Source organism: Pocillopora verrucosa, chromosome 5 (assembly GCF_036669915.1).
Source record: "Pocillopora verrucosa isolate sample1 chromosome 5, ASM3666991v2, whole genome shotgun sequence".
Lineage (NCBI taxonomy): Eukaryota > Metazoa > Cnidaria > Anthozoa > Scleractinia > Pocilloporidae > Pocillopora > Pocillopora verrucosa.
The window spans coordinates 8,346,174-8,369,659 of record NC_089316.1 but is presented as its reverse complement, the minus strand read 5'-3'; the positions used below and the strand labels follow the sequence as shown (position 1 = coordinate 8,369,659).

The 23,486-nt window shown below is 37.0% G+C and overlaps 1 protein-coding gene and 1 pseudogene across 3 annotated transcripts; one reads left to right on the top strand and one right to left on the bottom strand.

Annotated features, from left to right (window-relative positions):
* The first annotated feature begins 6,449 nt into the window (after positions 1-6,449).
* LOC131790158 (uromodulin-like) lies at positions 6,450-13,223 on the top strand. Of its 3 annotated transcripts, XM_066166767.1 has the most exons (7): positions 6,450-6,488; positions 8,941-9,259; positions 9,402-9,551; positions 9,714-9,836; positions 10,194-10,316; positions 11,035-11,169; positions 11,768-13,223. In XM_066166767.1, exons 2-7 carry the CDS (start codon positions 8,962-8,964, stop codon positions 12,139-12,141), a joined length of 1,203 nt encoding a protein of 400 aa, XP_066022864.1. In that variant the 5' UTR covers positions 6,450-6,488; positions 8,941-8,961; the 3' UTR covers positions 12,142-13,223. The 3 variants fall into 3 exon arrangements, with proteins under 3 accessions (XP_066022864.1, XP_066022862.1, XP_066022863.1); XM_066166765.1 differs by having other exon boundaries at positions 9,402-9,836; XM_066166766.1 differs by lacking the exon at positions 6,450-6,488 and adding an exon at positions 7,996-8,043 and having other exon boundaries at positions 8,800-9,259; positions 9,402-9,836.
* A 966-nt stretch (positions 13,224-14,189) lies between these two features.
* On the bottom strand, positions 14,190-22,122 carry LOC131794628 (uncharacterized; annotated as a pseudogene).
* Positions 22,123-23,486: the final 1,364 nt, after the last annotated feature.

Sequence of the window (23,486 nt, the reverse complement as noted above, 5' to 3'; positions counted from 1 at the left end):
GGTGCTGGTACCTATAAAGGCAAATAAATTAGTCCACTCTTTGTGATCCTGCCGACAAAGATTATTTTAAAAACCATGCCTAAATACATAAAGTAACTTACTTAGAAGCGAAAAAAGAACTTGACCGATATCCAGAAAAAGCCCATATATATATATATATATATATATATATGTAATCTCTCCTTGAAAGATGTTATATTTCTATATTGTATTTATATATTTTCATCCTTAACAAAATTTACGGCCAGACTAGTCATGAGCCAAATCCGTAGGTTAATACTGATAAGTGCAAAGCTAGCTAGACCAATACTGAGTATACGAGTCCTAAGTGACCACTTCGTTAAGTGTAATGATTGACTTCTCTTTATGTCACACGATTCAGTTGAGATGAAAACAACTCCACCTTATCCGGTGAGAAATGCTGAGTCCTAGTCAGGATTTTGTATTTTTCCTTTACCTAATTAGTATTGAGTAGTAGTTACCGTTCCCAAATTTTTAGTGTTGCTGCTGGCATTATTGTCGATTATGATGTCATGACATCCACCAAATATTGGACCATAATTCGAGACCCTGTAAATTGCGTATGATAGCTGTTTCATGAATGGTACCAGTCCTTCTTTATTGATGAGGGAAAATATAAACGCTTCTACTCGTACCTAGACAGCACGAAAAACGTACGCAAAATGAATGAACCGAAAAGTATAGGTACGCAATAAAATGGAGCCAAAGATTATAAACACTGTTGCGTGAATTGTAAGTGACTGATATTTTAAGAGAAGTATTAAGGTTGTGAGTGACGTTGGGGAGAAAGAAAGTCAATCATCAATTCATGTAAAGGGGAAATGGATGCCAGTGACTGAATAAACATTTTGATCGTAGATACAGTTATGATAAGCGTTAAATTCTTACATTTCATTATTGGAAAAGCATTTAAAAACATATGCAAACGGAGTTACATGCTAATTTTCATTAAAAAACTTATTTTTAAAATTGACATTTAACTCATAATTTTACGAAATCAACTTAAACAGCATAGCTTAAAGGAAATAAAGAGCCTATGTAAATATTATTTATGATTGTCATTATACCGCAAAATCATGGCGGGCTGTTTCAGGCCCACTCCTCAGTAACCTCCCCTGTACTTTAGAATTAAAGCCTCTTAAACGAACAGCCTCTCCACAATATTGGACGAGCGTGACACAGTGAGTGACTGAGTGGATAAGTGTAAAAGCAAACGATAATCTTCGAAATTTGGTAACTGGTTCATTCATATACTGAGACATTTCCATTAAAGTAAATTTAATCGTCTGTTATTGTGAATATTGAGTACTTAATTTAATTCCAAGAAAACGAGAACTCCAAGTCCTGTTTGCCCCAGTTATGCATGCATTCCCCGCTTCATCTGGTTTTAGACACGGATATGTCATTGCTTTTACGCAGTAGTACGAAAGCTTTCAACGACCATCAAATATAGATATACAATAAGATGTAAGCAAATATTTTAGAATGATTTCAATCTCTTTACAATCTCTTTCAAAGGCCTAGACAGTAGAATGCCATATCAAACCCCGCGTTTTTTACGAGATTACAACAGCAGGTCGCGAGCATTAAAAATTCCATATCTCACCCCATGTTTTTCGCGCAAAACTAAAACGTTGCATATCACAATGCGCTTAGAAGATAACTGATCTAGACTCAAAACACATATCAGTCTTCAACGATCCTTTCTTTGCCTAACGATTATTCTGAATGAAACATGTATTTGCAAATTGCTCATAGAAATATCAATAATTACGTTTATTTGTAAGAAGCTCCGGTCGAATTACACATCAAATGGCTTTAAGAACCTAAAATGATCGAGGTCTCATATAGTATGTCGGGGGCTGATATTGAAGGAAGGGGCTTGATATCGTATTTTGGGGTCTCATATGTGGAGCCTGGTATGGCAGGCAAAATTTCGACTCCATATGGTTATTTGCGCTCCTCCCCCTTGCGCATGACTCGCACTTCGCGCTAGCCTCGCGCTTGCACCCGTATGACTAGAAAACTCCAAAACTTACGCCTGCTCTGAGGGCTGAAAGGAAACCGTCAACTGATGTTTTTCTTTAAACAGCTTCTAGTTGGTTTATTACGGAATGTGGAAGACTCATGCAAGACAGAATTAAGGAGCACTATCGAGACATCTGACTCGCCCGTACCGAGACCTCCGCCGTTTCAGAGCATGCCCACAACACCGGACACGAGCCACTCTGGAAAAATATGTGAAAAATTTTTGATCTGACTATATCAACAAAAATTTAAGCCGCGAATTTTTTTTCATGTGTTACCGTCTAACAGACTGACTGTGAAGTAAATAGTTTTCACGTAGTAAAACGATACATGTATCGATCCATATGACTTTTGCATAAGGTATTTAATATGTTACATAGCTAACCTGCTATCCTAATCGTCAATACTATCGGTAGATTTACACGTTGGTGGCAGGTACTTTATTTTATTAATTAGTCAGAATGATAATTTCGTCATCGAGGAGAGTTGTCGAAGGATCTTCAACGAAATGTTAAATCTGTAAGACGGGACGTAACATTTCAAGCTCATCGTTTTGAGTATTTTTCTCGTTTGATTATTTAATTAGAGTGATAACTCTGATGGTAGCCTCTATCATGGACCAGACTCGGCCAAAGGATCTTCAAAAGTAACTCGAAATCGTCAGTCTTCTTTTGCTGTCATCATCGACCATAGACACTTTTAATTAGTGTGGTTCAGTAAACAACTAACATGTGTTATTCTACATTTCCAACATGGGAACAAATAAATGGGTATGACTGCCAAAATCTGATGGCAGGCTTTCGCAAGTGACTCGCAAGTATGACCAGGTAAATGGGTCGTAGTATATTAGAGGATTAAACCAATTTCCAGACTCTCAGTACACGTAAGAATGATTTGATTTTTTTGAACCTGTCGAAACCATTTGTCAAAATTAATGTCTCTGAATTGATATAAATTTGTCTAAATGGATGCCTTAAGCCCTGGACTGATTCCGAATCGGGAGTAATAATCATAAAATGGCCTAATGGAGCTTGACGCGCGTCCACTTCATTCTCTTCTGATGAAGCATGTTAGAAAGAAAGAAAATATGTAGCAGGTGTTTGTTTCGAAAACAACAAAATTGCACGAATGTTATAAAAGCTGTCCTCTTTTTCAAGCATGACGCTTGCATACAATATAACACACGCAACAAGCCGAGTACATGTATTTAGAGTAGCTGCAAGTCAAAAACAATTATTTAGAGCTTGTATATGTTCAAGCATAAATTGTTACACCGATCCAGTAAATCTTCCGCAACTTTTTATAGGAATGCTAGATTTCATAACGCAATAAGATTTTTTTTATCATAGTTTCACATAGCAGAATTTTCCAACTTTTTTCCTTCTGGTAGAATTATATAGAAGAGCTGTATGCTGCAACATTAATTATCAAGAACAAATAAGGCCAAGGAAATATAACCCCACATGGCTACTGCCCGTTATTTAAAAATTTTGAGGTGACTAGTCTTCGACTAATTTGATGTTAACTTGTCTCTCATTTACAAAAGGAGACCTGAACACGAGGTAAATGGGGCAAAGCACAGGCGAGTTTATTACCACTAATGAATCATAATAAAGAAAAGTCGTTAGTGGTCTTTGCAAAGAAATATGATATGAGTTAATTCACCTTGTAGCTAAGCCTTTTGAGTGATGCAAATATACGGGGATCCATATCGTTTGTATAGTCTCGTTATTTAACAACAATCCTGCAATCCCTAGATTTATCTTGAATGGATCATTTTCAGCTGAGTGTCATAACGCGAACACGACGGCAAATGCTACGGCCATTCGAATGAACATAAATAGCCAAGCAAAAATAACAACAACAATGATGACAAAGAAAATGAAAAATAAATAGATCATAAAGAAGAGAAAAGGGAAATTAAGCGATATATCATATTTGACACTCAAATCCTTTTCAGTGCAAGTAGTATTGCCATGGTAGTCAGCTGCATACGACTTCCTGCACTTATTATAATCATTGTTCGGTTTAAATCGCTTCAGATTCCTTGAACACTTCAGCAATAACAAGCAAAGTATAAGATAAACTGGGTAATTAGTATTCTTGTTTCCTCGTTATCATATTTCCACCAGTAACGCAGCTCCATTTTCTGCATATAAACCCACACACAACGCCCAATCGCTCTAACGAAGGGCTATCGCTCGAAATGTCACCTTTTAACTCTTTACGATGGCCAATATACGTTATCAACTCAGTTGATAATACTGAATTACCCTGTTATACTCTTCCACCGACGCAGCTCCACAGTTTCTTGAGAAACCTATCCCTGTTGTACTATTGTAGTTTAAACTGATGCGAGATGTAGAGCATAATACACAAAATGCTTTGTAAACTAAACGACGCAAGCTTTACCACGATACTCAGCATTTCGAGTACACGTAACTATATTTATCATTCTAATTACAAATAGATAAGCAATAATCACTGGCACGTGCGTCAACATGACATAGCTTGGAAATTTACACATAAAATCCAAAAAAATATTACGACACAATTGATAACTCGCCTAAACGTAAAATAATCTCTTCCTTCAAACTTAACTAAGATGCTTGAAAGAATATGCCAGGGCGACGGGCCAACAGGTGAAAGAGAATCACCTGCAAGCATCTTAAATTGTAGAGAGGACGTTGACAGCGATGATAAATGAATTCGCTTTAAAATCGAGTCCCTCGACTGAGACAAACCTCATGTTCCAACAACTGTTTTCTAAATAACTTTAAATTGTTTCTTGAAAAGAGCTTAGAAACTTAATAAGATGAAAAAGGCTGCCAAGAAAGGCTCTTTCATGCACAAGCACTAAATTTTGCTTACAGGCCTTAAATTTAAGAAATTAGACCATTCTCGTATAAACATAGGTACAATAACAATTCGAACAAGAGTTTCCAGGAGTAGAGTTTAGGACCACACAATTCCTACTTAATTTATTTAAAATTATATTTTTGTTCATATCACAGTTAAGCGATGTTAACAATTTCGAGCAACGCAAAGGGAGGAAGCAAGCAATAATCATTTTTAATTGATAAGATGGTCGATCGTTTATTAGCTTTCAATATATATCATGGTGCTACCGACGTAATTTTCAAAACACTTCTCCTCGTATATCTAACGGTGTTTAAAACAAGACGGCATAAATTCAATAACATAACGATTAATGAATCTTAAACGGGATTCAAGAAAATTTTGAATGGAACAATAAATTTTCAATTTTTCTGCATTATTACCATATTAATAATATACATGGAAAAATTACTTAGTTCTGATTGGTTAAGATAAATGCAGTTTTCAGGTAATTCAGTGCAGAAGAGAGTTAATTCAGTGCAGAAGAGGGTTAATTCAGTGCAAAGAAAGAAGCAAATCAGACATTCTGATTGGTCAATAATCAAAGAAACTCACAGATAGCCAATGAAATGCGAGCCTTGGATGTCGCAACAAAATTTGAAAATTTGAAAATTTTCGAGCGAAACGATGGCCGGTGTTTTAAGTAGGCTTTCTTTCGCCACTGCAGCTGAAAAACAGCTTAAACAACGAAAACACTATAAAAAACACTGCTTTTTGGTTGTCGGTTTGGAAAAAGTGGTGTTTAGAGAAGGGAATTGTCGAGGAAATCGAAAATTACGAGCCGACCCAGCTTAACACTTTGCTCGAGCGATCACACGCAGAAATTAAAAACAAACATGGTTAAACCTCGGAAACGACGATTCCATTTCATCGAAAGTGATTAGGACACAGACTGACAAATTCCTTGAACTGTTTAGCCGGAATTTGAACTTTTCTGCACCTTAAAGATGTGAAGATATCATTGCATAATTTATTATTATTTTGATCGTGCGCGGTTGTTTTGACCGAACGCAAGGTTTGAATAAATGATTTTTGCACTTGACGCGCGCGCGTTGCTTATGTTTAATTATGATAAACCATCTCGTATTTTATATATATATATTATATATATATATGTATATTATTAACACGTAATCACATGATTTTTCTCGTGCAATTTGGAATAAACAAGCGCTTGTTAATCTTTTCAAAGACCACAAATTGCACGACCCCGTAGGGCTCGTGCAATTTTGTTAGTCTTTAAAAAAATTTACTCGTGCTTATTTATTCCAAATTGCACTCGAAATCATGTGATTACCTATACGAATACTGCACTGACAGCGGCTAATTAGTGTCAGGCTGAAGCGTACGTAGTTGTAAAGTTTCTATACATTATTTAATATTTGATTACGCTTTCATCGCGTTAACATCCGTTACGCATCTTTTTCGAAATTTTTGCTTGCCATTTTATCGTAGTCATGGCAACAATACTTTGATAAAAAAGAGCATCTGTTCATTGACTCGGTAGCAGTAAGGCGCTCAAGGACTTTGCATCTTGAGAGGTAAGAGACGACCGTAGTTAATACACTGCTAGCAAAATTTCTGTTCCTTTTAAATCTACATTTACTTGCATCTCCTAAATTTCTGCATTTTAGAACAAGATAAATTTTCTCAACTCTTGAATTACAGCGTGGTATATTGTTGGCGGCAAAATAACTAAAGATGATTTTAAATAGACCAAACTGCCAGTTTTGATAGTTTAATTTCTATGTTATTATGGGTATTCTATCAGAACCTCCTCATGATTATTTCCTTACGTAACAATTAAGATGCAAGTGTCTACAACGCCAAATACTTCTCATTTTACCTCAAAAACTGCCACAACATAGACCGTGGCTAATGTTTACTGTTTACGTTACTAAACTGTTCAGTTAAATAATAGGGAAAAACTCCAGCACACAAGTGAATACATATTTGTTTCACGAAAATTTGAATAAACAAGAGCTGATAGATAACGTTTTTCTTTAGTTCCCTTAAACTTTAGGAGGAAAACTACTATAACGTTTGAAAAACGTGCTTTAATGGCATGTCTCATGTGACATAAAGACAAATATTTTCAAAATTATTTCACAATTCTTTTTCTGAACATGGCCCTTATTCTTAGATACTAAATAAGATTAAAAAACACTGTCAAGGAAAGCTCTTCAATGCAAAAGCGCTAAAGTTTGTCTGCAAGGTTTTTCTAAAATTTAAAAGGGCCACGCTTCACTCGTGTGCTATGGGCGCCGTTGGTATTGTTGTTATACAGGAACTCGCATTAGAGTGTGTCTGAGAAGTTAGAAATTTCAGAAATTAAACCACCCGCTCGTGGAGATAAAAACCGTCACAATTTGAACCAAAAAGGAGAATTCTTCCACTATTTATTAAATTAAATTAATACTTTTTCTTCAAGTTGCTGTGCCATCCTTCAGTCGCAAGTCTCACTTTATCAGCGTTCTAGCTATGTTAAGGGCAATTTGAAAATTTTGGGCATCTTCCACGGATGAAAGAGTTACCCGGAAAAAAGTTAAAACGAGCCTCTATTATTATAAAAGGTTTGTATCCACATAAAAGCCATTAATACCCTCTAGTACCTGTCATTTCTGTCATCATCAAACGAAGTGAACGTGGAGTTTCAAAAATCATGTTGGCAAACATCTACTGGCGTAAAGTAAATAAATTTTCTCATCTTAACTAATAGCTCGGGAGACATTATCATAAAAACACGTTGTAATTTTTTCCGACAAGTATGAGAAAAACACCTGCGGTGAAGAAGCTGTTCAAAAAGCCGCGAGAAATGACAAATTTCCGTAGCCAAAGACGATCTTTCTTCATAGTTTTATCGTTGATAATCTATTTTACGTATAAGGTTGAGTTTCTTCGGTAAAACACTGGGTATAGGAAAGACTTGGAGAATATTCTAAACAAATTTAGACTTTTAAGTTGAAATTTACGTCATTTGAAAACGTAGTGTTTCATATATATATATAAACCGCAAAAGTAGTCAGATAAAAGGATGAAATAGAGCATCATTGATGCAGTAGAAGTGAGGCTCTTAGGAATTTTGCATCTTGAGGGGTAAGAGACGAACACCGTTGGTACACCGCCAGGAACATGTCTATTCCTTGAAAACCTGCATTTACCCGCATCTCCTCAAAATATTTCCTTATCCAAGAAATTTATAAGATAAGTTCTACTCGACTCTCAAATTAGGGTTTGCCGAATTGTTAACGACAAAGCTGCACGCTTTTAAATAGACCTCACAACCAGTTTTGATATTTAGTTTTCCTACTGCTTTGTTTATACTATCTAAACCTCTGCATGATTATTTCTTTACACGATAATAAATATGATAGCACTGGTACGCTGTACATTTCTCCATTTACCGAAAAAACAGCCAAACCATTCAGCCGCCGTCGCTTACATTTCGAGATGGTCAAAAATTTTGCATTTTTTAATTCGGACGAGGAATTCCTTTAAATGGTACATAAGGTTTTGAACAATTAAGGGGTGATTATTTGTTTCAGGGCGAACCTTATGTTTGGATCGATTTCCACTTTCTGTCACTGAAATAAGTAGTAAAACAAAGCCTGGAAAAACACCTCCAAATGTGGATAAAACGACAGTATCTAAACTGAGTCAGCCAATTTGACAAAGCCATCTTCGCCCTAATATTTCTTTGTCTATTTTCGTCAGTAGCGAGTTTATCAAAAACCGCTCTTAAGACTAAAATGATCTAACGCAACATAAGTTGTCCTTAATATTCTTCTTTGAACTATCATGTAAACTGTATATTCGCACTATTAATGATGGTGTGTTTTCGCTAATTTTCAGGTAACATATTGAAGGGTATTTATTGTGATTGCTTTGTCTTCATCTGGTACCCAGCCAAATTTTTGAGAGAAATTAAAACTCAGTTTCCTTTTTCTGAGAATATTACATCTGCTCGTGGGGTTCCATTTTTAATATTTGCAGACTCTGTACAAGCAGAGAAGCATGTATTGGATATTCCTCCTCTTCGCCTCTACCATAAAGTCTATCACAGCTAATCAACAATGTAGGACGGAAGTAAACATACAAGGAATGGCTCTCAAGCGCTCTGTCTTCAAAAGATGGTCAGTGGCAGCTCCTCACCTCTGCGATGTCAAATGTGGACAAGAGATTACATGCCAAAGCTATAACTACAATAGAAAATACCAAATATGTGAACTAAATAACCGCACCAAGGAGGCGAGACCAGAGAATTTTCTTTCAGCGCCCTCGTGGTTTTACATCAGGCGATTGAACGGCAGAGGTAAGAAATCAAAAGTCCATGTACCTCGCTGTTTTTGTTTTTTCTCTAGATTATCTCCACACTCAGCCAAACTTGTTCCCTCCCACTTACGATTAAGAAATAAAAAAAGAGGAAAAAAACAAAACATGTACTTTCACTGCAGCTCCTTTGGGTTCTATTCCTGAATTACCGGCGATGTCCTGTCTCGAAATAAAGGTGAGTGAAGGTAAAAACACCATCAGCGGCAAGTACTGGCTGGATCCAACAGGCGCTGGGAAGGCAATATTGATTTACTGTGATATGGCTAGCGGGGGTAGGTCTTATCATTTTCTTTACGAGTTATTTTTACCACAAAACTACATTAATATAAATTCTATTTCCATCACCACCATTTGTTTGGTTAGTATCAGTTTTAGCGTGGATACCCTTCTCACCTCGTTTTACCTTAGCCATTTCCTTCATTTTAAATTTTTAGATATGGATGAATGTAAATATAACATCAATGAGTGCGACTTGAATGCAAACTGCACTAACACGTACGGTTCTTACAAATGCACATGTAAAGCGGGATACACCGGCGATGGACATTCATGTTCAGGTACATTTAATTTTCATTATCCAAGATTACCATAAATGTGTTTTCCATTACCTGTTTTAGCTCACCTTATTGCGAGGTCTCCTCATAATGGTGAGTGCTGCAGTAAAGTACAATTTATAGTCTTGACGCAATTGATGAATGCAGCAATATATTAAGGTTATGTCAAGCACTTGACATAACCATAAAACAAGTTTAACGCTAAGTTATGCAGATATTTTTGAGTGAAGCGATGATAAAGAGGTTTGTGACATCAATACGATCAATTCAGTCATATTTGAGCCCAATTGTTCTTCTTCCTACTTGATGTTTTCTTTTAATTTAATTGCCCTTTTTTTTTTACATCACGTGTACTTCTAGATATCGATGAATGCAGCAGTGGAGACCATGCTTGCGATGAGAATGCAAACTGCACCAATACCAAAGGCTCTCACTTTTGTACCTGCAAGGAGGGATATACTGGGAACGTAGAGTCATGCCAAGGTAAAACATTAGATTAGCATACTAACTTTAGCGCATTTCCGATCGTTACTTCCCTCCGACAAAGAAATAGGCCTGCATTTGCACGCCTCGTTAGATTAGCTCTAGCATCAAACGGAATCATTTTCACAAGTAAGCCATGGTCATTCCCGTGGATAGCGCCGCCGTTTCTATTTTAGAAATCAAAAACCTTTATTCTTTTTTTTCATAATATATTTCGGGCAGTTACACTACTAAGAAGCTGAGAGTCTTTAAGCGCATTTAAGCGGCAAAAAGTTTCTTAGATCAGTATTGTCAAATGTAGAGGGAATCACTCTTGCCACGTAAATTCTAACTGCACAAACACCAAGGGATCGTATGCTGTTACTTGTTACCTTGGATATATTGGGAATGGACGCAGTTGCGCAGGTACTTAACGTATTTCTTAAGTTCCCTTTAATTTATGGGAGGGGAACTACTATAACCTTTGATAAACGTGTGTTCCTGGTATGTCTTATGTGACAAAGAGATGAATGATCGCTCGATAATCAAAAATTTAATAATAATCTGGAATGTGGGTGGTTCTCACCAACAAGATTTCAAATACGAAAAAAGGGGAAAACCCCAAAGTTTGAAAGTAATACCAGATCTTTGACTCCAAATGGGGATTTCATATTTTCCTCTGACCTCGCTTTGTTCCGTATTTGTTACATCTTTCTTTACTGAGTATTTTCTATCTTAGACATTGACGAATGCAGTGAGGCTGATGCCGTTAAAATGAACAACTGCCACCTTAATGCATCTTGCATTAATACTCAGGGCTCATACAACTGTTCTTGCAATCCTACATATATTGGGGATGGTTTTAACTGTGAAAGTACGTTTGTTTTGTAAAGGCGATGAAATTCATGTTTTGTAGCTCAGGTTGGAGATAAGAGTATATTTTATAGAGTTGACCTATGACCAGTCAATCGCACCGAGGGGGTATTATTCTACTCTCCCTCATAAAAATCAACTCTTAATAATGCATGTTTTAATAACAATAGCATTGTGATCAAATGTATATTACTTCTGAAAGCCGATTCACATTGTTATTTTAATTCTTGGATGTTGCTTATCGAAAGAGACTTTTAATAATATCACACACTCCTGGGAAGTAATTGTGTGACGCCCTAATCCCGGAGGGCTGATATCGCAGTGTGGAAGCTGAAGATAGAAAAAAAAATCTCTAAAACCTGTATGATAGTATGCAGTTGAGGTTCAAACAGCCGACGCTTAATGCATAACATGATTCTAATATTTAATTTTAGGTCCTTTTTGCATCATTATTGTCCAACGCCAATACTTCATTTCATTTTACGTTATGCATAGATGTATTTTGCTAAACCAGGTACCATCTGCTTGTTGTTAAGCCGATCGAGTTACAAAATGTTAAGAAAAATATTTTACCATTGATTTTCCACTTAACTTTGTAGTCGACCCATGTTATAACTATCAAAACCTGAGTGATGCAGAAAGGAGGAGCAGTTACAAAACACCGATGAGGCCTCCAGTGTTGTGTGACAATGAACTTCCTAAGGGATGGTATCGTTTTGTGAGAGCTGCGGGAACAAAAATGCCGACAACGCGGGTGCCAGCATTCCGATGTGGTACAGTCTACTCTGGCTGGTTGCATGATCCTCATCCTACGATGGAAGATGGTGAAGTTTTCAGGAGGGTCTGCTTTAGTGGTAAAGGTAGTAGTTGCCAAGACGCATTGCTAACTTCAGTGAAAAACTGTGGATCTTACTATATTTACAAACTTTTCAGGCCACCAAGTTGTCCTTCGCGATACTGTGGTACGGACTGAAATGTACTTTGCGTAATAAGAGGATTCATTATCGGGTCCGTAGGTAGATGTGTAGTATTTGAAAGCGTTGAACCAATTACCAGAGGTACAATAAGTAAAATTCAATGGCCTAGACTGGTGGTAACCGTGTGTCAAATGTTTCCGAATCGAGTAGGACCTGTCAAAGTGGATGGCTTATATTCCAGATTGATTCCAAATATAAATTAAAAGCTTTAATTCAATGATCACAAAGTGTCCTAATACAGCTAATTGCACTTAGCGTGGACACTTTACTCTCTCAAGATGAGGTACGTCAAATGATTTTTGCAGCTATTTGGTACAAAAACTGCATGTAACTCGTAAAAGTTGTTTTGTTTTTCTAGGCTTAATGCTTGCATAAAAAATAACCACGCAACAAGACAAGTATTTAGAGCTGCTATGAGTAGAAAACAGGTCTTTATGGTTGCCTATAGGTTAATCCAAGCTGTAAACAACATTATACACTGATCAAGTAAATCAGCGGCAATTTTTAACAGAAATGCCAGATTTGATATCAAAATTGAACTTGTGGAATATTTAAGAGCTGTATGTACAATTTTATGCAAGTATTTCGTTATTCAGAAACAAATAAGGAAACTCTCGAGGCCAATGGGTGATATCTACCTACTCTTCCATTCCACATGATATTTATTTCTGGGACACAAATGAATACCAGGTAAAAGTACGATGATTTACAAGAAACGACCCTAACACAGAAGAAATAGGGCAAAGCACAGGCTAATTTTTGGACATCTCAAAAACGTTCTAGAATATCGGAAAATCGTCGGTGGTCTTTCCCGGAGAAAGAAATATGAGCTGGGTAAGTTGGTAACTCAGCTTTTTTAGCGGTGTAAATAGACCGATATCATGTATTTAGTCTCATTATTTAACTATTATTGTACAATTTTTGGTAAACACATTTATTTCACATGGACCATTTTCAACTGAGTGTCATACCTCAAGCACGAGAGTAAATGTAAAGACCAGTAAGCTAAATATAAAAGACAAAGAAAAATTGCAACAACTGGGAAAGTCGGTTTAGTGTTTGGGGTTTACGGGTTTCCGTTTTAAAACATTCGTAAAAAACACTAATGAGTTTTCGGATTTGGTATCCGATATGGTTTTCGGTTTCTTCCTATTTGGGTTCCGGTTTCTCTTCGTTCTGAGCGGCGATTATGCGCGACCACTGACTTTGAATGGCCGCGAAACTTCTGTATGCTCCACTTGTCTCCACTATATTGGATAGATTGGGGGTTTTTTTGTGAACTGGAATGCGAAAATTCCTCAGTTTTGACGGTTTTGCATGCGGTTTTCGGTTTTGATCCAATTTTTTGCGGTTTTGGATTATTTTCTGCGGTTTTACGGTTTCTATAAAAACCCAATGCCCCCCTCCATTTATGATTATTTGACACTAAGGTTGGATGGTTTTTGGCCCTGTTTTGCCTCACGTTCTTTATTGTAAAATCGACTACTACTCTTACAAAGCATCCTGGACTTTTGAAGAGTGGAATTTTTGACAAGTCCAGAGATGTCCTTCCTTTCGGCCAAAATTGCAGCGGAGCTAAATATTAAAGATTGCACCTTTTTAATTTTGTGACAAATCTGTAACAAGTTCTGAAGTACTTTTGTTTAAATGCTGCTTTTATAACCTTCAAAGATTACCTCTTTCAGTTTTCGTAAGAAACTAAAATGATACTGATTATGCAAGCAATAAATGCGTTTTAATAGCAATAGTCTGTACGGTGTTAACCACTTTGTTTTGGAGGGTATGCTACTGACTAAGTCTGTTTTAAGTGTTTCATAGGAACAAACAACACCACTAAACAGAACAAACAAATTCAAAAGAAAACAAATGACTAAAGACAAATTATGTTTAAAAAAATCCTTTTATTTAATTACCTTGACAAACACAAGTTGCTTTCATTTTTGGATTTAAATTTGTATAGTCTGCGCTAATACTTAATGCAAACACGACAAAAAAACGTTTTTCTAGTTTTTAATTATTTTTCTATTTCTATAATAAAGTGCGAACTATTATATGATCTATTGAGCTCCAGGTGACAACTGATGTTTTCCATCCAGCAGGAAATTGTATGTAACTAGTACTCTAGGAGACACATTTGCCGGCATCTAGGGGTATGCTTAGTGTATTTTGATTGTAGCTTTATTGAGTGTATACCCAGGTCACCTCTTTCCTTGAAATGTGTTATATTTCTAGATTTTGTTTATATATTTTCGTCCTAAACAAAAGATTAGCCACGAGCCAAGTCCTTGCGGTGATATTGATAAGTGCAAAAGATAACTAGATCAGTACTAAGTATATGAGTTCTAAGCAACCAGCGTGTTGAGTGTAATGATTGACTGGTCTTTATGTCCTGTAACTCAGCCAAGATAAAACACCTCCACCTCATCAGGTGAGAAATTCCGAGTTCCAGCCAGGATTGTGTATGAGTTTTTTACTCCACTGTGTAATGGGTAATAACTGTTCTCACCCAAGTCGGTGTATGAATTAGTGTTACTGTTGGTGTTGCTGCTGATGTAGATGTTATGCCCTCCACCAAATTTTGGACCATTCCTTGAGTACCTGTAGATTGCATATGGCCATCTTTTCACCATGCTTTTGAACGGTGGCAGTCTTTCTTTGTTGACTAGGGAAAATATAAATGCCCTGGAGGTTGAATTGTATCCACCACTGGAAGCTGAATGAAAAATAAAACTTAGAGTCGCTAAAGGAGAGGACTAGAACATTTATGAGCTCTACCACTCGTTTCTGAGTAGTAAGAATAATGTACACAACATGAATGAACAAGAAAGTTTAAGAACTTATTAAAGTGGAACCATAGATTCTGCACACTGAAATTAATTATAGAGACGCGTGAAACTTAATGACTGATATTTAAAGAGAGGTATTAGTGACGGTGGAGAGATAAAAATTCAATTAATTAATTCGTGGAGAGTATAAAAGGAATATCATGATGGTAAGAATCTAGATCACGGATTCAGTTTTGACGAGTGTTTAATTCTCACATAAGGTAGTTGAAGTACTATTTAAGAGCTTACGCAAACGAAGTTGTACGCTAATTTTCATTCGGAAATTATTAATAGTCATTAAACTCATAATTTCATAATAAATATCTACTTTCCATATAAGGTGCATGTGATCGGAAATGTTGTTTTTTATCTCTGAATAATGTGACAGTTAACTTTAAAGTATAGCTAATAGCGCCATTATACCGCAAATCATGGCGGCCTAGCTGTCTAAGGCCCACTCCTCAATAACCTCGCGCGCACTTAAGAATTGAAGCCTCTACTAACGAACACCCGTTCCTCAATATTGGATGAATGTAACATAATAAGCGACTGAGTGGATATGTATAAAAGGAATAAAGGGATAAGTTTCTAAAGAAACTGTGGTGCTGCGTTGGTAGGAGAGCATAGCAGGTAATTTAGTGTTAAAAACTGAGTTGAAAACGTAAATTAGCCACCGTAAAGGGTAAAAAAGCTGACGTTTTGAGCGTTAGCCCTTCGTCAGAGCGATTGGTGCCCAACAAATTGATCGACAGTCAGCACTACAAACGACTGAGAAGGATAACACTAACCACATTCCATTTACTCGTACATTTCACCCTCACAACCACGCAGTTAAGTCTATCATTCTTAAAAATTTTAAATTACTCCAAAACGATTCAGAGACTGGCACTATATTTTCGCAACCCCCACTTGTTTCATTCAAACATGACAAAAACATAGGCAAATTTTTAGTCAGGAGTTCATTTCAAACCAATGACCAATCTGAAACTTTCAAATGCGCTCGCTCACGATGCAAAACTTGTTCTTTCATTCATAACGTAGATAAAATATCGGGACCCAAGAGATCTATTAAGATCACTGATCACTTTACGTGTACCTCCGCCAATGTTATTTACTGCATAACTTGCACTTTCTGCGATAAGTTATACATCAGCGAAACAGGAAGATGACTAGGTGACCGATTCTGAGAACACCTTCGCAACGTGGAAAGAAATGACAAGGACGCATCCAAACCAGTCGCTCGACACTTTAATCTTCCTAATCATTCTAAACAGCGTATGGCAGCTCCTAGGCAGTTCGGAAAGCCGTAAAACACTAGAACAAAAATTTATATTCCAAATTGTCACCCTTAATCCCCACAGAATCAACGAGCGCTTTTCATTCAACTAATTTATTCCTGTTTTCTTCTCACCATATTCCCACTAATGGCGCAGCTCCACTTTCTGCATATAAACCAACACACAACCCACAATTCCCCCAATCGCTCTGGCGAAGGGCTAACGCTCGAAACGTCAGCTTTTTACCCTTCATGGTGGCTAATTTACGTTTTCAACTCAGTTGTTAACACCAAATTACCATGCATAAAAGGAAACGATAATCTTCAAAATTTGGTTACTGGTTAATCCATAAACTGAGACATTTCCAGTGAAGTAAACTAAATCGTCTGCCGTCTATTGTCGGCCCCAACTATGCATATATTTCCCGCTACATCTGGTATTCGACTTAAGATATAAGTCCATGCTTTTATGAAAAACCACAAGGCTTGCAACAACCATTCGGTTGTAAATATAGATGTAAAATAAGTTATAAAGCAAGTATTTGCAAATCATTTCAATCTCTTTACACTAGCTTTTGATTTCTTTGACAAAATCTAATTTCAAACGTGTTTCAAGGTAGTTTAATTTGCATAGCTTCATGAGCTTCCTTATCAGCAGTTTCAGCCAGATTTCAAATCTGCCATCAGTAACCTCCGGCCTTAATTATTTAATTGTTGGTTGAGTAATGTGCAATGCTGCAGCAGCTGAGAAATCTTACAGAAACTACAAATCGGGCAGGGGTCATGCGGAGAGAAATTTTTTCTTGCTGAGTGTTAACTTGTACAAATTGAGATTTTCGTTTTAATTGTTACAGAAACTGCCGTTCAATCTAACGAGATCTGTTCATGATAAATTCTCACTCCATGCTATTTCTGTATATCGTCCAACCACGTATAAACCTTTGCGAATTATAATAACAATAGGTGAAATTGCAAAAGAGTTATCAAACTCCTAGTTATTGGCGGAGCTTGCAGTGTACCGCTAACTCTAAGCAAATTTGGTTACCCAACAATGCTTATCATTCTTTTGAAATTTCTACCAAGTTTTGAGAGGAGCAATTTAAAAGTATTAAGTCGATAGAAGTAAATGGGTTGAAAATGACTATGAGGAGACAGTTAACAGAGAAGAGAAATGGGTGACAGCTAAGGCGATAGAACAGGTAATAAGTGGACAGAATAAATCACAACATCTGTCGATTACATGCGAATAGAAGAAAACGGATTCAAGAACTTAAAGAGGGGATTGGAAGGGATGTAATGGGGAAATTATTTGTATCACATCTTAGTTTTCCTCAATGCCGAAGAGACCGTTAAAAGTTCCTTTGTATGATAAAATTTTTAGTCTTTCAAATTCAAAATATAGACTTCTCGCATTACTTACAACATCCGTCTTCATGATGCCGCATGGTTTAATTTGTCATTCATTACAATAACTTTTTGTCCTCTTAGAAATTCTAGCTTTTTCAATTCGTTTTGCATGTGTAATTTCTGGCGCCCATTTAAACTGTGCGTGCCTACCGAGCGCCTACAGCACAGCCTACATTCCTTCTCGATCAGATGGTACAGTTAATTTACAGGCAAGTATTCATTGCCCGAAGATTTTTCACACCTGACAGCCAAAAAGAAACAAACACCAAAAGCAATTTTGACATTCCTATTTTTACTAGGTAATGTAACACATGCATAAGTTCTATTTTCCTTTCTTATTCGAGAGCAAAATACAGCGTTTGTCTATAAAGTTAAAAATTTGGTTTTCCTCCAGCACCCTTATAGAGAAGACCGGGCTATAACTATCTTCTTAGTATGCGTGAAACATCAAAAATGAACGCAAGTATTTTATTCTTATAGTATTTCCTCACCCCATACAATATCTGTATATCCTCCAAACACGAATGCACCTTTCCTGATCAACGTAACAGTGTGTGTCTTCCCATCACAGAGACTGTGAAACGTACTTGCTCCCCAGTCGTGAAGGGAGGCGCGGTAACACAGGGTCCAAGAAGGATTAATACCAACCGCTTGCTCCAAAAATTTCCTGAGATTGTTATAGCGGAAGAACCCAATCCTCTGGGGGATGCTTGATTTCATAGTCGTTTCTTTAAAATAAGGAAGGAATAAAATTATTCTTTAACATCCTCGATTTAACGTTATCACCACAGTTGAACTTTCGCCCGTTAGCCCGATTAACCTTGAAAGAGAATGAAAACAATTATTTTAAAATTATAATCAATATTAAATTATCGTAATTAAATATTATATTATACAAAATTATATGTTTTCCTGGATAGTATATGTACGCAAGCTTCTCAAAAGATTTAACCCTTCTACTTATAATAACTTAGTAACAATTGATAAATGTTATTCACAAATGCTTTTGCAACATGGGTTTCTTAGTGTTTTGATTCACATGGCCTCTTTTTTATGGTCATCTGTCTGTTCGTTGATTGTTTTTCGTATCTTTGGTCATATTCTGTAAGCCTCTATTTAGTTACCCCTCTAGTTACTTACCATAAATCTCACTTGGAAGATAAGAAGCAGAACTGCAAACGAAATATTTTGAAAGCATCACTTTTATTATATTTACCAAGTACGATGCACTTAGGTTTTCTTCAGTCCAAGTACCATTCAACGAGAAGTGACGATCTGAAGATCCAGTCAGCGAAAAACCAGGTTTGCAACTGAAATACACATTCTCTCCTTCCCAAAAATGATTTCCATGAATGAGACCGTGCTCTGGATTTTCCAAGGCGGGGCACATTCGGCGACCTTCAATGAAAATCATTTCAGAATCAGATTTGTAACCTCTGGGGATTTACTCTTAAAATATCTTTTGGTTAATGATGGATATTAGACACTGCTGCTTAGCCTTAACATTAAGACTAACTCATTTTGGTAAAGATTTGATCGAAGCCATTATCATACAAATTATTCTCGAGTATCACTTTTGCTAACATCCGTTTATAGGATTCCTTACATGAAGGCTGTGTTCCACTCCAGTTACCAGAGGGTAAACACGTCCTAGTAGCTGGACCAGTCAAGTGATATTGTGGATCACAAATGAACGACACAGATTCACCAGTCCAATATCGTGAGCCATGTTTGTAACCATTTGATGGAGTACCAGGATCGCCACAGTTGACAAGAGCTCATCAAAAAAATGCAGGCAACAAATATACCATTTTTCTCATTGTAAAATAGACACGTGTACATCCCAACGTCTGTTGGCTTGAAGTGATTAATGGTGAGTTCACTCTTGGTCAAGTCAATGCCGCCATGTACAACAAGCCATATGATCTTAGGAAGCGGTAAGCCACCAGCAGAACAGTTCAGCCTCACAGTATCACCAAGTTTTTGCACTTGAATCTCATTGGCAGGTCTGGATACAATATAAGGATTCACTTAAAGAAATAAGTAAAAGAAAGCAAACTTTTTTAACGAAAATATAGCAAACTTTCTTACCTTTAGATGTAATCACAACCACCTGTTTTTGTTGTCGTTGTTTTTTAGTTGATTCTTTAACCGGTTGTCGTGGAGACTACAATCATCTGACTCACTTACCAACATCTCTCACGAATATCCTTATTACGGCCATGACATTTCCTAACTGATTAGTTCCTTGACAAACATACGCACCATCATCGTCGCTGGTGGTGTTTTAATCGTAAGTTGATTACTGTCAATAACATGTCTGTTGATTGGAAGCTGTCTCAGTAATTTTGTCCAAAAATGTTACATTTGAGAACGGTGTCCCATGTTTTGTAAGTGACCACAGATTTCTTTGGTCTATTAATAAATTTGGTAGGAACTGAAAATGGACAGTAATAACAAATGAATCAGAGAGTGAAACTTCGATATCCGTTAAAAGTGAGATTCATATTGACTTTTTGACTTTGAAGAGGTGGATCAATTAATAATAACATCAGTAACTGATAAACTATGTTCAAAATTTAAAATCGATTTTTGAGAATGTATCGTTCATTTTTATGCACAATTTTCTGTAACGAAAAGATGATAGAGAAGTTAAATGACACAAAGGTGTCGAATAGGTCGGGTTTCCAATAACCAAACGAAATTAGAGCTCAAAAGATTCGCAGAAGAGATTCATTGATTACACATTCTTACCTTTAACAGTGACATTGGCTGATGCCTCAGCTATTCCTAAAAGATTCTCAGCTTTACAGGTGAACAAACCGCGATACTTGAACTGACTTTCTTTTAATATCAGATCTTTCTTCCCGAAATGTTTTCTCTCTTCTTCCATTAAGCGTTCATCTTTATACCAAGTAATTACCGGTTGAGGAAAGCCATTTGCCTCACAAGGCAATGTGACCATTTCTTTCTCTTTAACCGTCACAGAAGTGGGAGGCTTTTTCACAAAGTATGGTTTTTCTGGGAAAAAAAAAAACTTTCTCCCGCAATTGCATAAAGTTTGAAAGTTTTAGAGTGGTAAAAAGAGTAACGTAATTAAGAGAGTAGTGCGAGTACCGGTTTACTTGTTCTTTTTGCAGAAATGGGCTGTGAAGCCAACGTTCATGTTATTGTTCCATGCAAGATTTGAACACGTTTTAGCTCCAAACTGTTAAAGAAAATAAAAAAAAATTTAAGTCCTCCCGTTCTAAAATAAGTTAAGAAGTCACATTTTATTGCCTAACTGAATTCCACCGTTACGATTTGTTTTAGGTTGCGCTAACTTTCCAGGGTGTTTAGGCAAACCTTGGACATCCCGGTTTCCTTGGCGACCTGACGGGCCTCTTGTTCCTCTTCGTCCCCGTTTTCCATTTTGCCCGGGGGAGCCCTGGGAACCTGGTAAGCCGGGAGTTCCTGGTAGTCCTGGTGGGCCTCGAGGTCCTACAAGATCCGATGAAAGGAACACACAGTAACAGACGGCTAATAAATGATATGGATCTTATTAAAAGAAAGAAACATGACACCTTGGTTATTTTTTTTTTCACCTTTTTCACAATACTCTCCTTCAGATGACCTCTTTTCCCGTATTTTCTCCTAATGCTCTATTTTCCTTTTCAGGTGCTATATGGCACTAATGAAACTAGAGAAATACGAGGAGCATTTAATGTCAGTGACATGATAAGAAAGCCATCGCGATATGCTTATAATTTCCATTTGCTGAGAATTAATTATTCTTTCAAGTTAATTCTTACTTTCCATCTTATCCTTTTGTTGGTTTTGTCCCTTGCATGCCAAACTGGCTTAATGGCTGTCAGAAACCTCTTCGATAACATTTGACGTAACGACACTACAGATGCATTGTTATATTAGCGCCATATTTCCGGTGACTAAAAGTCAAGAGTTTTTGTAACACAGCAGCCCTTTGAATAGAAATACAACCAATGCTAAAACTTAAAAGAAGTGGCCTTTAAACGTTGTTTGAAATAAGCGTTAAATGTAGTAAAAAGAAACTTACCCTCTACACAAACTGTCTTCTCCTGGCCTCCTTCCATTGTCAAGTTCTGTTTCTTTAAGAAAAAAAGAAAAAATTAACTTGCATTATTTCTCATAAAATTTTTAATGGCTGCTTTTAGCATGATAATAAATTCTTTAGGCGACTGAGTCTTCGTTCAGCCAAAGTCACCGCTAAAAAAGATGCGGTGGATTAAAAAAATGCGCTTATAAAAGTGAATTAGATAAAATTATCCTCACCGCCTCATCTAGTTCTTTCTTGATGGCACTCATTCAAAGTATCGGCAGGAGCCCATCACTGGGAGCCTTCAACTCCCATACTGAGCCTATGTCACGACGTTTTCACGGAACGGTTCATTTTTAGACTATCATTTCGCGGGAAATAGGCTACTCGAGCTCACCTGGGTAATAGGATCCATGAAACGCGAAGAAAAAAGATGGCCGCCCTATGCGGGGACGTCTCCATATCAAGACTACGCAAATTCCGGCTTTCTTTTGCTGTATTCCAGTATTACAATCCCTCTTTTCTTTATATATCCCACTATCCTTTGCAAATTTTTCACACTTATGAAAAAAATTGGCAGGAGTGCGGATCATCGTGGTATTCTTATTTGTATTTATTTATTTTTAAGTTTCGTGTGTATCAGAGGTCATTCGTCTTCTGATTCTGGCCCCTCTAAAGAAAATTTCATGAAAAGAGTCCAAACTCAAGACGATGAAGAGGCAAAATGCCAGCGATGATGGAGAGCGCGGAAACAAGAAATTTTGTGAGCAAGTTGTGTGCGAGTTGTCTTCATCTCAAGAATCGTCATCCACACAGTCCGTAAAGGAAATTTTGCGACACAGGATTGAACAGAAGTGGGTGCAACAAAATGATAAGCGTTTTTCCAGACCGCAAGATAATGCTACTCTTTCGAATTGGGTTCGATCTTGTCAAATCTTGGTTATTTTGTGAAGTGTGGTCGATAATTGCCGCATGCGGCAAAATTTACGGTGCCTATTGTCGCTTTGATCATTGAACAGTCAAGAGTCAGATTCACCTTCACTAGAACTATCCTCAGAACTGCTGCTTCCTGAGGTATTTTCAAGCGTCCCAAGCTTACTGTTATTCCTGTTATAAGACGAAGTTAACGCTGCGCACTTCGATTTCGACCGTTTTGTAACAGGAGTAAAAGCAAAGCTTAAAACGGCAGAGAACGCCGGAAACCCATCGGACACAAAAGTTGTGCATAAATTCTATTGATTTAACGTGTAAAATTTTCATATTTCGAAATATTTATCGTTGTAAATCGACCATATTTCGTTCCCCATGCTATTCCATATAACATGTTCAAATTGTCAACGGTTCCTTCCGTAAGTTAACACCGAGTCACACAACATGTAGCGCTTTCATGAATTATTCTACTGTTTGTCGATATACTTTTTATCGAGACGTGAGCTTGGGACGCCTTTTTTTACATGAATCTGCACTCGAACTATCGCAAGAAGCCTTGCATCTCTCTGCTGTTTTTTTTTCGATATATTAGCGTGTAAAGTTAGAAATTAACCAGGCGCTAATCTTCATTGGTCGATGTGCTCTCGTGGAGAGTCCTAGTTCGCGGTAAAAATAGACCTGTCTGTGAAAACGCCGTGACAAAAATACAGAGCAGTTGAAGGATCCAAGTGATGGGCTCCTGGTATCGTTCAATCAGAGACTGCGTTACTTATGAGTGTCACAACACTGACGCCCTTGAGAAAGTGAGTTACATCAAGGAAGTAACTTCGTGAGAAAGTGTTCCGCTCT

Excerpts from the sequence above, each read along its gene's own strand:
- LOC131790158 (XM_066166765.1), top strand. The coding sequence starts at position 8,962 with ATGTATTGGATATTCCTCCTCTTCGCCTCTACCATAAAGTCTATCACA. Across the intron at positions 9,837-10,193 it reads CGATGGACATTCATGTTCAG|ATATCGATGAATGCAGCAGT; the intron begins GTACATTTAATT and ends GTGTACTTCTAG. Across the intron at positions 11,170-11,767 it reads GGATGGTTTTAACTGTGAAA|TCGACCCATGTTATAACTAT; the intron begins GTACGTTTGTTT and ends TTAACTTTGTAG.